This window comes from Geotrypetes seraphini, chromosome 8, assembly GCF_902459505.1.
Source record: "Geotrypetes seraphini chromosome 8, aGeoSer1.1, whole genome shotgun sequence".
NCBI lineage: Eukaryota > Metazoa > Chordata > Amphibia > Gymnophiona > Dermophiidae > Geotrypetes > Geotrypetes seraphini.
In genome coordinates this window covers 112,850,743-112,865,474 of record NC_047091.1, presented here as the reverse complement: position 1 = coordinate 112,865,474, position 14,732 = coordinate 112,850,743, and the positions used below count along the sequence as shown (strand labels likewise).

Here is a 14,732-nt window from a genome sequence, read left to right as displayed (position 1 = left end):
GTTTGTTGAAAATCTGTAATGGATATAATTTAAATGATGGGATTTTCATTTTAATAATAACATATGCTAAACAAAGCATGTTAGCTGGATTTGTCTTAAATATTTTTACTAGTCTTTTCTACTCACACCATTTGCCACCACGACTTTCTAACCCAAGCAGCTGTTGGCTGCATTTTAAGGTTTTTGTGTTTGCATTCTTGATATTTCTGTGTAGAGCGGAATTTAAATCCTAAAGCTGCCTGTTTGAAGCGACGGGAAGAAGAAAAAGTCTCTGGGGTGGTAGGAGATCCACAGATGACCCTGTCTGCTTCCCATCCTAGCTTGGGAGATGGCCACAACCCAGTGGGGCACATGTGAAAGGTATTGCTTCTGACACCATTCAAGATGCACAAAACTTGCATGATTACTTATATGGCTAAAGCCAACTTCCACTCCAACAGTGCATTCCTCCCCTCTCAGATTCCTAAGACGTCTTATTCCCAGAAATACAGGCTATTCTCCAAGGACAAGCAGGCAATATATTCTCACTTATGGATGACAACTTTGGAGCCCGACACAGACATGTATCAAAGTGTACTGTCACTTTAAAGCTTTAGTACTGCCCAAATTAAGTATGCACATATGCCTTCCTGTCTAACTTCAGCTTCACAGGACCTATAGTTTTTAATTTTCCATGGGGTGAAGAAACAACACTCCTTTGTACAGTACATTTTTCTCTTGTAGTGCCTTCCCATACCATTTTTTCCTTATTTCATTTTCGTATATTTTATTTCATTTTTTCTTCATTTTTGTGATTTTCTTTTTTGGGCCTTCTGGCAGCTTCCTGGGGGCTGGGAGTATTTCTATTTGAGCTCTTCTACAGTTGAGCCCTTTGATTTAGTGTTGGCGGTCTTTCCATAGATGTTCACAACGCTCAGTGGATTTAAGAAATGCTCTAGATGTAACAGGTTCAGACCCTCACAACTGGTGTGTGCATTGTCTTAGTCCTGAGCACCGGGACATTTCTTATAATTTCTGTGTTCACATGCAAAAGAGGGCTCTAAAGGATCACCAAATTCAATCTGTGAAGCTATTTGGTTCCACGTCTACCATGCCTAAATACCCATTACTAGCCCAGATGCCTCCTACATCAACATTGACATTGACACCAGCATCCACTTGCCCTCCAGCACTATCCAGAGGAGGCTCCAGCTCTTCATCTTTTAGGTGTCAGACCTTGGATGATCTCCGGAGAAAATCTAAGAAGCGTCAACACTCACCTTCCAGACGAATTTCCATATCCTCACCGTCTTTGATGCCTCAGAAGCGTAAATGGTCAGAACACTCTCCACCGTTTCAGATGCTTTCTCCTATTAGGCAAATTCCTCCTAAATCCCCAATGCCTCAACATCAACCTGAGCCGACTGTACCTTTGACCACATTGGTACCAGGCACCCAACCCTGCAGGACCAGACTAAGGTCTTACTGCAGCAGGAGTTTGGCTTCTTTACATCAGGCTAAAGTACTACTTCCCTTGACACAGCAATCTGCAGACCTGCCTGACATCCTACAGCCACATGCTGCTTTGCAGCCAGCGTATCCTCAACATCTATCTTCTTCATAACATTGTAAGCTAACACCTCAACATTGAGGTTCCATTGTAAGCTAACACCTCAACTTCGAGGTTCCTTGTCTTGATGTCAAAACTCTTCCTGACCTCATTCACCTCAGGCCTTCTCATCCAGGCATGCTTCCTAGGCCTCCTTTCAACAATAACGTCGAGGTGTTTTCGATTTACCTCTCCTTCATGGTCTCGATTTTCATGATGCTTCCCTTGAAGCTCTATGTCCCATTCTTCCAGACATCATCATGTTGAGGACTCAGACTCAGATCTCTTCATCCACTCAGCTGCGCTTGATATTTCAGCTGAGGAGTCTTATAGAATCCCATTGGATCTTTCACCTCCTCTCCCTAGGAGAGAATCCCTTCCTGAAAGCCTCTCTTTCACAGAGTTAATCAGGCAAATGGGGCTAGTTCTTACCATTCATATGGAATCGGAGCAGGAGCCTCAAGCAGCACTTATGGAGGCAAATGGCCCAAGGACTGTGTGGACTATGGAGGCAAATGGCTCAAGGACTGTGTAAAATTTCCTCTACACAACTTAATAAAGGAAGCTTTTTTTAAAAATTGGGAAAATCCTCTCACAGTCCCAATAGCTCCTAGGAAATTAGATACCCTGTACAGGCTCCAGTCTATACTGGCCTTCAACAAACCACAGCTACAATACCAGTTCTTAGTGGTAGAAACAGCCTTAAAATATGCTCAGAGTTCATGTTCTTATGCTAGCACTCCTCCTGGGAGAGAAGGCAGGACCGCTGCAACGCTTGCCTGCCAAATCTATCATCTATGCTCACTAACCATACACTGAATTATCATTTTTATATAACTTTTTATCCAAAGTCTTTGATTCGGAAACTTCCAGCACCTTACTAAAGATTTTTTTGAAACTAGAAAATACATGGTGAGGTCTGCTTTTGACATCTCATCCAGAACATCAGCAGTTTCTATTGCTGTGTGCAAGCACACATGACTTCATGTCTCTGACCTAGAGCCCAGTGTCCAAGTCTATCAAACATACCTTGTACAGTGAATGATCTTTTCAGAGACTAAATAGAGGAGGCTACTGAAAAAGTAAACATATTAATTGTATGACAACATTGTCCAAAGTACACTCTGCTCCACCTATGCAGCAGTCACAAAAATATTCTACTCCTTATCATCAACAGTCCTATTATCTAGTTTTATTAGAAATTTTTTATAAGCATTTAATCAAATTTTAAAGTGATTTACATTAATAAAAATGGGAATATGAGAACATATAAAAGACAGACGTAAACCATGTCTAACTTGAGGCTCGGGTAAAAGGGTAAAACTACAATTTGATTAAAAAAAAGAGGAATAAATAAGGAAAAATCATTTAGGTGAGGGATAAGCACTGCCTATAACAGGGCTGGATTTTGAACATTGATCAACACAATCATTGATCTGCAAAGTTTAACTGTCTGATTTTTTTTTTTTTTTTTAATCAAAAGCGTCTATGTAGAGGTATATATAAGGGAGCCTTTAAATATCTCTAATATTGTTTCTTCTCTAAGATCGGTTGGTAAGTAATTTCATAGTTGAGGAGCGGTAACTGAAAAGATGTTAGCACACCTTGTATTTATGACCTTTAAAGAAGGGATTGAAAGGAGATGTTGGTTTGTAGATTTTAGTGTCCTTAGAGTGGTGTGTAGAATGAGAAGCTTGGCCAACAATACTAGTAATTTTGACTTTTGAATTTTAAAGGTTAGAAGGGCTATTTTATAAGTAAATCTGTAGAGAATCGGTAACCAATGAGCATTTTTTAGGAGTGGCGTGACACGATCAAATTTCCTTGAATTTGTAATAATTTTTATTGCCATGTTTTGGATTATTTGTAGTCATCTTATTTCTTTTTGGGATATGCCCTTATACAGAGAATTGCAGTAATCTAGTTTCGAAATCATGAGAGAGTGAATTAAGATATTTAGGACTGCTGGTTGTAGGACCTTTTATATAGATCTTATCATCCACAGTTTAAAAAAGCAGTTTTTAGGACCTTTGATATAGATCTTATCATCTACAGTTTAAAAAAGCAGTTTTTAACTACTGCACTGATCTGGTCATGATAGGAAAGTTTCTACTACTACTCCTACTCCTCCACTACTCCTAGGATCTTGATAGTTGTTACCGCTTGTAGGGTGGAATTATTTAGCTTTATTGGTGCAGTTAGAGACCATCTTTCCATGGGAATAGCATTGTTTTTGTTTTAGAAACGTTTAAGGCCAACATATTATTGTTCAACTCAGTTGATTTGTTTGAGTTTAAAGTTGATTGTAATTGTATTGGAGTTCTCAGTATCTAGTGGATGTTAAAGTATCTCATCTACATAAGCGTACATTGTAAATCCAATTGATTGGCCAAGCATCATCAGAGGTGCTAGGAAGATACTGAAGAGAAGAGGTAATAGGATTGAACCTTGGGGTATTCCAAAAGTGTTAGGGTAGGAGGTAGAAATTGAATTATTGAAGTTCATTCTGTGAAGTATAAGCAGAACCAGTTCAGTACGAGGTCAGAGATCCTTATTGAGGCGAGTTTATTGAGAAGAAGGTGATGATCAATGGTGTCAAAAGCTGCGGATAGATCCAAAGTAGCAGAACTGACTTGTGGTGATCCAGAAAATATAGAATGCTAGTTGTCAATCCGATCATTGAGGGTTCCATTGAATGGTTTGATCTGAAACTTGTCTGGCTGGGATGAAGTTCCTGTTTTTTCAATAAAGTCCATGATTTGATTGAAGACTACTTTTTCTGTAAGTTTGATGAGGAATGGAAGATTGGCAATTGGCCGATAGTTTGTTTCATCATCTAGAGACACAGAGTGGTCTTAATAGGTCGGATGATTGATTCTTTCCAGGGTTTGGGCATTATGCCTGTAGACAAACTGCTTGTGATTAGTTTATGTATGATTGGTTTATGTATGATTGGGAAGAAACGTTTTATTATTGAAGGCGGGACCAGATCAAGGCTGGAACCCTTGATGTTAACGTTTTGAAAAAGTCTTTTCAAATTGTTTAGGGGAAGGTATGTTAAATTGGCGTGTTTTGAAAAAGTCTTTTCAAATTGTTTAGGGAAGGTATGTTGAAATTGGCGCGTTTTGAAACAGATTTAGATCAGCATCCTTTGCAGTTGGGGGGGGGACATTTTTGGTTGAATATTTTCTCTAATATTTTCAACCTTTTTTATGAAGAAGTTTGCGAGAGTTTGGACTTTAAGATGGCTACTTGGCCTGACATCCAGTTTTTGACTGGATGTTGTCAGAGGTCTTAAGATAGAGAATAGGGCGGCTGAGTCTTGCTTTGGAGATATGAGTGGAAGAATATTTCTTCTTTGCCTCATTGATTTTATATCTATAATATTTTCCCTGTTCTTTGTATTTATTTAAATTTATTAATGATTTATTAGATCGCCATTTGCACTCTAGAGCTAACTCTGCCATAAACCAGAGGTTCTTGAGTATCTTGGGATGGATAGTTCAAGTCTTAACTGGTGCAAGAAGATCTAAAAGACCTTAAATTGCAGGGTCCCAAGATGTGAGTTTTGTCTAGTGCCGCCACTTTCAGTAAGAATGATGAAGAAACAGTAGATCACTTTGCTCGCAGATGCCCTCATCAGTAGAGACAACAAAAGCAACAAACATCTCTTCCATCAGTCTCAACAGCCATTTTTGGCTTTCTCTTAGAGAGCATAGCCTACATCTCTTCCTTTCTTCCAACGCACTTACTAGTGGGGGGGGGAGTCCAGATTGTCATTTTTATCTACACTGGACCCACAATAAGACAAATAGGTCCTTCAAGTGGTTTCTTGAAAATATGCCCGTCACCTTCTGAAAAAGCCGCCAACCCACCCTCCAAGAGTCTACTTGCAACTTGCTTCAGAAATCTTTTCTTCACCAGGAGCTCTCAGACCTTCTTTACCTCAATGCAATACAACCAGTTCCACCAAGAGAGAGAGGAGGTAGAGTTTTCTACTCCAAGTACTTTCTGATTCCGAAAAAAAACTGGAGATCTCTGTGCTCTCAACAAATATTTAGTGAAGGAGAGATTTTACATGGTTTCTCTGGGAACACTGTTACCCCTACTGGAAAAAATGATTGGCTTTGCTCTCTAGATTTAAAAGAAGCCTACACACATATTCCAATCTTGTCAGCCTTCAGGAAATACCTACAATTTTGAGTGGGATCTCTAAACTTCCAGTACAGAGTACTGCCTTTCAGCCTTGCCTCTGCTCTGAGAGTCTTCACCAATAGTGGTGGCTGCAACTTTGTGCAGTTATGGGTTTCATGTTTACCCATACTTAGATGACTGGTTAGTCAAAGCCTCTTTACCAACTCACCATGTTTACGACTCACCTCTGGGAGCTCCTAGGATTCATAGTCGACTATCCAAAATCACACCTTTCTCAAACTCAGAAACTAGAGTTCATAGGAGTCCTTCTAGACACCACTCAGACTCATGCTTTCTTACCTCAGCAGAGTCTTGACAATCTCCCTCATCTCTGCCAGACAGTCTCATTGCAAGCATATCTCAATATAAGACAGATATTATGCCTTCTAGGTCATATGGTGTTCACTGTATACGTAGTTCCGTTTGCACATCTTCATTTCAGAATGCCACAGTGGACTCTACCCTCTCAATGGATTCAAGCTACAGACCCCCTCTCTACACACCTTCGAGTCACCCCAGAACTTCCGCAGCAACTTCACTGGTGGCTCAACCATCCAATCTCTCCAGAGGCCTACTATTCCAACTTCCTTCCCACCAGAAAGTCTTCACAACACATGCTTGACTTCTTGGTTAGGGAGCTCACTTGGGCGGCCTCAGCACTCAAGGAATCTGGTCTCCTCATGAGAAAACATTAAAAATCAACCTACTAGAGTTAAGGTTGATCTGCAATGCTCTGTTCACCTTTTAGGATTGTTTGCAGAACCATGTAGTTCTCAAGTGCACTGACAATAAAGTAGCCATGTATTGCATAAACAAACAAGGCACAGACTTTCATCCCCTGTGCGAAGAAGCCATCCAGATTTGGATTTGGGCAATTGCTCACAACATCTTCCTCAAAGCAGTATATCTAGCAATGAAGGAAAACTGCCTAGCAAACAAATTGAGAAGACTTTTTCAATCTCACAAGTGGTCACTCCACTTATCAACCTTGTTTTACCTGTTTTCTTTCCAAAACCACATTCACATCCTGGGGAGTCAGCTTTCATACCCTGGACTGTAAAAGAGCTCTTGCCTATTACATGGATCATACCAAATTGCATAGGACTACATTGCAACTGTTTATCTCCTTTGACCCTAACAGATTGGGAGTTCCAGTTACCAAGAAGACTATTTCATGCTGGCTAGCAGACTGCATATCCTTTGCATATTCTCAAGCTGGGCTGATGCTACAGGGCCATGTAACTGCTCATATTGCACATTTATGCTCCACTCACATTCAGGACATCTGCAAAGCAGCCACTTGGTCCTCAGTCCACGCATTTACTTCTTATTACTGTTTAAATCAACATTCCAGTCATGACAGTCAGCTTGGTCAGGTAGTTCTCAAAAATTTATTTTCTCTTTAAAAGCCATCTTCCCTCTATCCTCAGGGATTTCACCAGCCTCATGATAGTTATATTTAACCCTCTTCCTGGAGGCATGAGTCTGGCAGCTTGGATGTGCCGTATGTGAGAATATACTGCCTGCTTGTCCTTGGAGAAAGCATAGTTACCCACCTGTAGCAAGTGTTCCCCAAGAACAGGAGGCAGATATTCTCACAACCCGCCCACTTCCCCTAGCTGGCTTCTTTTTTTAATTTATTTAATAATTTAAAATAGAGTAATTTGAAATACAGTAATCTCATTGAAATGCATAGTTAACATTAAATATAATTCATAAACTTAGTAACTAACAAAAATACTACATCTTATTAATAATACAATAGAAATAATCCCATCCCCCATCTCATCCCCCTCAGGAGACCTGGTTCCAAAACTCCTAAAGGTAGGAGAATTCTTCATATAGCTTCTTTTTTCAACTCAATGTAAGATTCCCATATGTCATTAAATTTTGCCCATTGATTAAAAGGGCTGAAAGTCTATATTTTTCACAAACTATTCCTAAATGTTCCCTCACATCCATCAGAGTGGGTATATTTAACATACGCCATTGTTGAGCTAATGTCAGTCTAGCAGCTATAAACAGCAGGTCCTAAAGTTTAGATTGAGAAAGTGTTAAACCTTCTATTCTTACTCCCAACAATGCCCTTTCAGAATCCAGCTTAAGTGGTATCTGAATTAATCTGCTTGCTTAATCAAAAACTTACTCCCAGAATCTTTGAACCCTTTGACATTCCTACCACATATGATAAAATGTACCCTTTCACCACATCCTTTCCAACAGGTAGCATCACTCTTCTTGATACATTTACTAATTAAAACGGGGGTGGTGTACCAACAAACTAGAAGTTTAATAGCATTTTCCACCAATGTGGCAGCTCTAGCTGTCTGAAAAATATGTGTTCCTATTACTCCCCCTCACTCATCTATGGACCATTCTTTCCCCAGATCTTTTTCCCATGCTTTCATATATGATGTTTTGTTTATTTTATCTTCATTTATAATTTTATATAACCAAGAAATACACCCTTTTGCTACCAGTCCTCCTAGCCTTTTTTCAAATTCAGATTTCTTTAAGATTCCATCATTTTTCATCTTATGTGTTAATATATAATTTTTTATTTGTAAATAAGGGAAAAGATCTCTCATTTCTAGTTGAAATTAATCCTGAATATCTGTGAAAGCTTTGACCTCCCCATCTTCAACTAGTTGGCCAATACACACTAACCCTTTTGCCTCCCACATCTTAAAAATTCCCCCCTCTCTACCTGGTGCAAAGTCTTGTGCATATAATATAGCAGAGGGAAAAAAACTTTTTCTCTACATAAAAATTTTTTCCTAACCCCTTTCCAAATTTTCAGAGAACATTTACTAAAGGGATTATATATATTTGGTTCGTTGGTATATTTGATAAATCTTTTTCTCCCAGCCATGGTAAATATTTCAATTTTCTTATACCTTCTTTCATGTCTAACATTGCTTGTTCTATTTTTACCCAGAGCTTAGGAGGAGATGAATGCCAATCAACTATTGCTCTCAACTGAGCAGCTTTATAATAGTTCTCCAAAGAAGGTAAACCTAGTCCTCCTTCCATCTTAGATTTGAACATTGCCTGCCTTCCAATCCTTGGTCGTTTTTCTCCCCCAGCCCTTCCCATAGCTGGCTTCTTAGCTTTAGATGGAACTGAAGGTCCCACAAGCCAACATTCATCAGGAAGGCGCACACATGGTATGGGCAGTTTTAAAGTGACAGTACACTTTGGTACACGTCTGCCAGGCTCTGTGGATGATATTGCCCATATGTGAGACTATCTGTTTGCTGTTCTCTGAGAACATCTGCTACAAGTAAGTAACTATGCTTTGTCTACCACTGATATTTCATCACCATCTTGTGATATGCAGACTTCCCTTTAGCAATCCACTTATTACCAAATTGTCTTGTTTTCTGAAACTAACATATTTGAAAATGAAGTGTTGGTGCTAGTCAGTCAGTCAGAAGTACTGTTCACTAACATCTGCCAACTCGGTCAAGCCTGTCTAGCATCTCACAGATGTGGCCGTTTGAAAGTGAGATCAAAAAATTAGAACCTCGACAATGTGGATAATAATGTGTTAGAACCTTTCTCAACTCAAAAAAAAACACATCCCTGCCTTTCTACACCCGGTATATAAGAAGAGTTGTCCATAATTCTTATACCTTGCTTTGTGTTACTGGTTCTCTCTAGCTCTCTGGATTTTATTGGACATCCTGAGACCAGTAGGAAGATGTATGTGCGGTCTCCAAGCTACTCTCCTAAACCAACCTGAGGAACATACTCTACTAGTACTGATACTGACACATGCGAAGTGACTCTGGTATATGCTGTATGAAGCATAAAATAAACACTTTGTCAAAAAATGCCTTAAGTATGGAACAGTCGATACATTTCACTGTTAACAAGAAGCGTTGTATTGCATTGACTTGTTCACAAGCCGCCAGCAGCAAATTGTGCCTATGCTTAATTTTTTTCTTTTCTTTTTTTTTTAAAGAAAAAACAAAACCAAAAAAATAAAAAAACATACATTAGTAATGAATTTTTTATGTAGAATAAAAATAGCAATGCTTTTTTTTAGCTTATTTTGTGTATGTTTTGTAAACAGATTTCTTTTGTATAAAGTCTTGTGCCCCATGTGTGGTGGTATCCTCCTGCTTTTTTCTCTATAGTTAAATGTTGCATTTTTTAGGATGAACCAGAATATTAAAATATATGTTTAAAAAAATGGGTAAAAAAAAAAGGACTGGATTATATATATATATATATATATATATATATATATATATATATATATATATATAAAAATAGGTGATGCTGCTCTTAAATCCCTAGTGTATGTGGATGTAGCTAGCTAGGTTGTTCTAGCTTCTACCTTCCATGCCTTGCCTGTGCAGAATTCATCATCTGTTTTTCTTTGCTTAAGTCTCTTTTTGTTTGGGAAATATCACTAGGATAATGAATTTTATTTTAAACCTTGTAAGTGGTGGTATGGCAGCTTATACCTTAAGTGGTTTTTGTAGATTTTCAAATGAGATTCCTTGAAACCCACCCATGTTCTTTCAGGGAAAGAACCTCAGCAACACATCAGGGTGTGTTCACAAAGCTCCAGCAGTCCATAAGGAAGAGGGAGTCTGTGCAGGGAAACAGCATAATCTGTTCCCTCCTGGTTTTTTGGTGCACGCAGTTTACTGTGATGGATGTTGGAAAGGAGAGTTATGTGTGCATGTGAACTGATATAATTTCTTCTGAGAATTAACCAAAATGGAGGAAGACAGAAGAGATGTGGTAGCCCAGAAATGCAATAGTCCCTTCTCGGAGGATTTTAAACAAATGTGGCCGAACAAAAAATATGGAGCAAAGACACAAAGGTAGTGGTAAAACATAGAACAAAAGTAGAGGAAATGCACTTAAAAAATCTGGAGAGGGCATCTAAAGTTAAATGTGCAAATATGGCCATGATAGGTCTGGGTCTGGAGCTGGTAAAATAATTCCTGTGGCAAGTGACATTCTCTGATTCCTAGGACATTGTTTAAAGAGGAGTGACCTAATGATTTCTGAACTTACATCCCCTCCCCATTTGCTGGCGGAATCCATCACATCAATGCTGTCGTACAGTTAGTATTGAGATTGTGCATATATGACACATTGTGGAATTTGCCCTTATCAACAGAAAGGCACAGGCAGCTCATGGAGAGGTTGACTGATTTTATTGTCTCTCCATCTGATGCATTATTTTTTATGCAGACTACCAGGAATTCCTAGCTTGCAGAGGACCAGACTCTATATCAACTGTAGCAGATGGTTGCCTTAGTTGTGATAAAAGCAAAGATTTATACATACAGTATGTCTCTTACTAACATGCCCTTTTTAACTGAAGAAATTTAACCATTTGCAGAATGCAAAGCAAGGAGTGGACAGCAGAGAAATTTTAAAATATTTTTTTAAATGACAATTAAAATGGAGATACTGAGTAAGATGCAGAAAGTGTTCAGCAAGAGATCTTTGCACTTAGGTGCGAGGCTTGAGTGTGCATGCCTCTTGGGCGGTTAGGGCCTTCTGGCTCATTTTTGGTGCTGTCTCCTTTTAGGTAATCTCAGAACATAGAGTACGATATGTGGCATAACTTCACTACAATGTTGTTAACTTCAAATGCTTAAGGAAAGTTGAAGGCTATTTTGATAGGAATGTGTATAATATAAGTGTGTTTATATAAATATATTATACAGTATAGGATGTCAAAAAAACTCAGTATTTATGTTTTGAAGGTGCTAGAGGAGAGGTGTCTTCTTTGAATAATGCATTCAGGGTTCAGATTTGCTTTGGTCTTGCAGTCCAGTCCATACATAACAAATGTATGCACTTGGGACTGTTAGCCTGGTGGATTAGGTCTCTCTTGCATCATCTTATCAGTTTACCATATGCACTGGGGATACATCATGGTTACCATGGTAGTACACTTAAATTCTCAGATTATAAGTCAACAAACAAATTGTATTCAGTCTAATAAAATGTTGCTTATTTGACTAGCTTTTTGAGTCTCAACTAATATGGAATATAATTCGAAAAGCCTAGGCACTTTCCTACTTTAAAAAAAAAAAAAAAAAAAATCCAACCCTGTAAGATGCACAAAATGTACTGTCTTTTTATTTCCCTGTATGCATTGCAAACTAGATCATGATGTTAAGACATGAGATGTAACTTCAGGTGTATTGCCTCACTATGTCCATCTCTCTTATGGCTTTTACAGACAGAACTGGGAAGGGACACTCTCAGGGACTGGTAAATAGAAATTAAAATCTCTGAGATCATCTCACTGTTAATTGTTTGCTTTATAATGGAAGTGTATATTTGTATGTATGTATCTACACGCTTGCATAGATTTTAACATGGATAAAGATAAACATACATCTGTATATAGAGCTGGGAGCTTTTTTTTTTTTTTTTCTTCCATGGCTTAGGAATGTAAATATTAGCAATTGGTTTTAAAATGGATCTCTAGGACAATGTCATCACCAGTTTTGCAGACTTGAACTTTTGTTGAGTCCTTTGTGCCTGAGAATTGTTCACTTTCAGTATGCAGCTGTCACCCCTGTACAGGTTTTTGGTTTTCATTTTTACTGATTGTACTACCTCTGACTTGGGCAAGTTGTTAAAACTCCCTTTACTATCATTTGTGTAGATATACATAGCTTTAGTTCAGTTTATCCATAATTGATAGGGTGGTATCCTTTCTCTTGTGGAGGCTCCTGGGCTTTGCATTGTTGGTAGGATTGTGTTTTTCCTCAGCCTGTCCTCTAAATTCTGAGTGTGTAGCCCATTCAGGATGTTCACAAGCCCCACTAGTCATCATACTTTTTTGTTTGTGCATATGTGTGTTGGGGGGTGGGGCACCAACATAAGCAAAAAATAGGTATTGAAAATAAAACAATATCATAATCTCTTTTGCATTACTCCATGATGAGATCTCACCTTGAATATTGTGTGTAGTTCTGGTTGCTGTATCTCAAAAAACAAAGTGAAACTGAAAAAGGTTCAGGGAAGGGTGACCAAAATGATTAAGGGGATAGAATAACTTACAATGAAAGACTAAAGAGATTAGGGCTCTTCAGCATGGAGAAGAAACTGCTGAGGGGGGAGATGAGTGTTGTGGAATGGGTAAGTGCAAATAAAAACTAGGAGATGCTGCGTTACATAACTCATTGCCAGAGCAAGTGGTAAAAGCAATTAACAGAGCTGGGTTTAAAAAAGATTTGGACAAATTCCTGAAGATATATACCTTAACAGTTTTTAATGGGAAAGTTGCTGTTTATCCCTGGAGATCGGTAGCTGGGAATCTTGCTACACTTTGGGTGTCCAACAGACCTGGATTAGCTGTTGTCAGAATCAAGATACTGAGCTAGATGGAGTTTTGGTCTGACCCAGTAGGGCAACTCTTATGCTTTATACGCCTGTATACTACCCAGTTGTATAGGCTACATAGTGACCAATGGCTAGATTATGCAGCTGCTACAGGATCCTATATGTCATCAGGTAACTATCTCTGCCTGACTTCAAGTGCAGGAGCCAGAGCTAAGAAGTTTCATGTGTTATATAGGCAGGGTGTGCTCCCTTGCTTTCCTCCTTATGTGATGGTCTCACTTCATGGCCATCAATGCTAATGGTTGACCCTCTGCATCAGTACTGCTTGTTATTGGGTCCCACTGTACTTAATTAGAAACTAGCAGTATGTATTGCCATCCTTGCTGCTGCTACTTGATTAGCCCAAGAGAGAGTACTGTACTTGCATCAGAGCTATGTGTAAGGGTAGCATCTGTTATGCTCTAGTGATTTTTCTCCACATAAACATTTCCCTCACCACCATGGCCCGTCCCTCCCCCACAAAAAAATAATTTTGCCACCACAAAAATATACAAAATCCACAGGTCTGTTGATCTGGTGTGGTGGTCAAAGGAAAAGTACACGAGGACTGCCCTTTTGCAATTTTGTGCCAAGCCTGCTGATACACTTATGTACTTTGTACATAGATAAGCGGTTGTAAAAAACACCCCTTTAGTGTCTCTAAGTAGACTTCTAAGACCCCAGTGTAACTGCTGTGGTACTACTCTTAAAATGCTAGTGTTCTCTTAAATTGGCACATAGTTTCAAAACTTCAGGTTGTGGATTAAGTAGAGTTTTTGTATTGATAGTCTGTAGTTTTTCTGGATGGATAGTTCTATTTTTCTTCTAAAAGTGTTAATTTTTTAATCCATTTGGGATCTTACCTAATGTACAGTGCTGCATGCTCTCCGGTAGCACTATAGAACTTAGTAGTAGTTCTTAAGCAAGTTTAGATGGGTTGTAATTCACAGCCCCTAAGCATAACTGCTAGTTCTGTGAGTGCTTTAAGCACCTGTAGTGATAATCAGATTATCTTATTCTATTTTGTTCAATGACAGGTAATTTTGTGTTGAGTTTTGCACTCTGTCATTTCACAAAGATAGTTTATGTGGCCCTAAGTGGGGATATGCACTATTTTCAGTTTTCTCTTCACTCTTTGATTAATTATGAAATTGCTACAATGGGCAATAAAACTACAGATAATTTGTTCAGGAGTGCGATTGTGGGAATCATCTTCAACAACATGGGCTTCATTTTAAGGGTGTACACTAACCAAGAAAAGGCTCTGAGGATAGGAGGAAGGGATTCTTTGGAGAAACACCTAGGTGTCTTAGCTACATTTATGTACTGCTCAGTATTTTTGCAGTTCAGCTATTGATACAAAATCGTGCAGCTTCTGAAACTTTGGAGGCAGCCATGTTTGGAACTGTCAATGAGATGGAAGTAGCAGATTGGTTCATGTGATGTCTTGTAGCTAAAGAGTTTATATGTGACCCTCACGAATGTGCTGTCTAGAGATTATTTTAAAAAAAACAACAAAAAACTTAAATGATCTAACATGAAAATGTTAAGAGCAGCGTCTGTATTCCTATTTCCAGTG

At 38.7% G+C, this 14,732-nt stretch overlaps 1 protein-coding gene across 6 annotated transcripts in view; it reads left to right on the top strand.

The window, feature by feature from the left end:
- Positions 1-9,891, top strand: part of TCF3 (transcription factor 3) — a 288,408-nt gene extending 278,517 nt beyond the window's left edge. For all 6 annotated transcript variants that reach the window (XM_033954328.1, XM_033954326.1, XM_033954331.1 and 3 more), the window contains exons 19-20: positions 215-360; positions 9,446-9,891. In XM_033954328.1, coding sequence (XP_033810219.1) covers positions 215-357 — 143 coding nt within the window. In that variant the 3' untranslated portion in view covers positions 358-360; positions 9,446-9,891. The remainder of the gene's footprint in view (positions 1-214; positions 361-9,445) is intronic.
- The last annotated feature ends 4,841 nt before the right edge of the window (positions 9,892-14,732 follow it).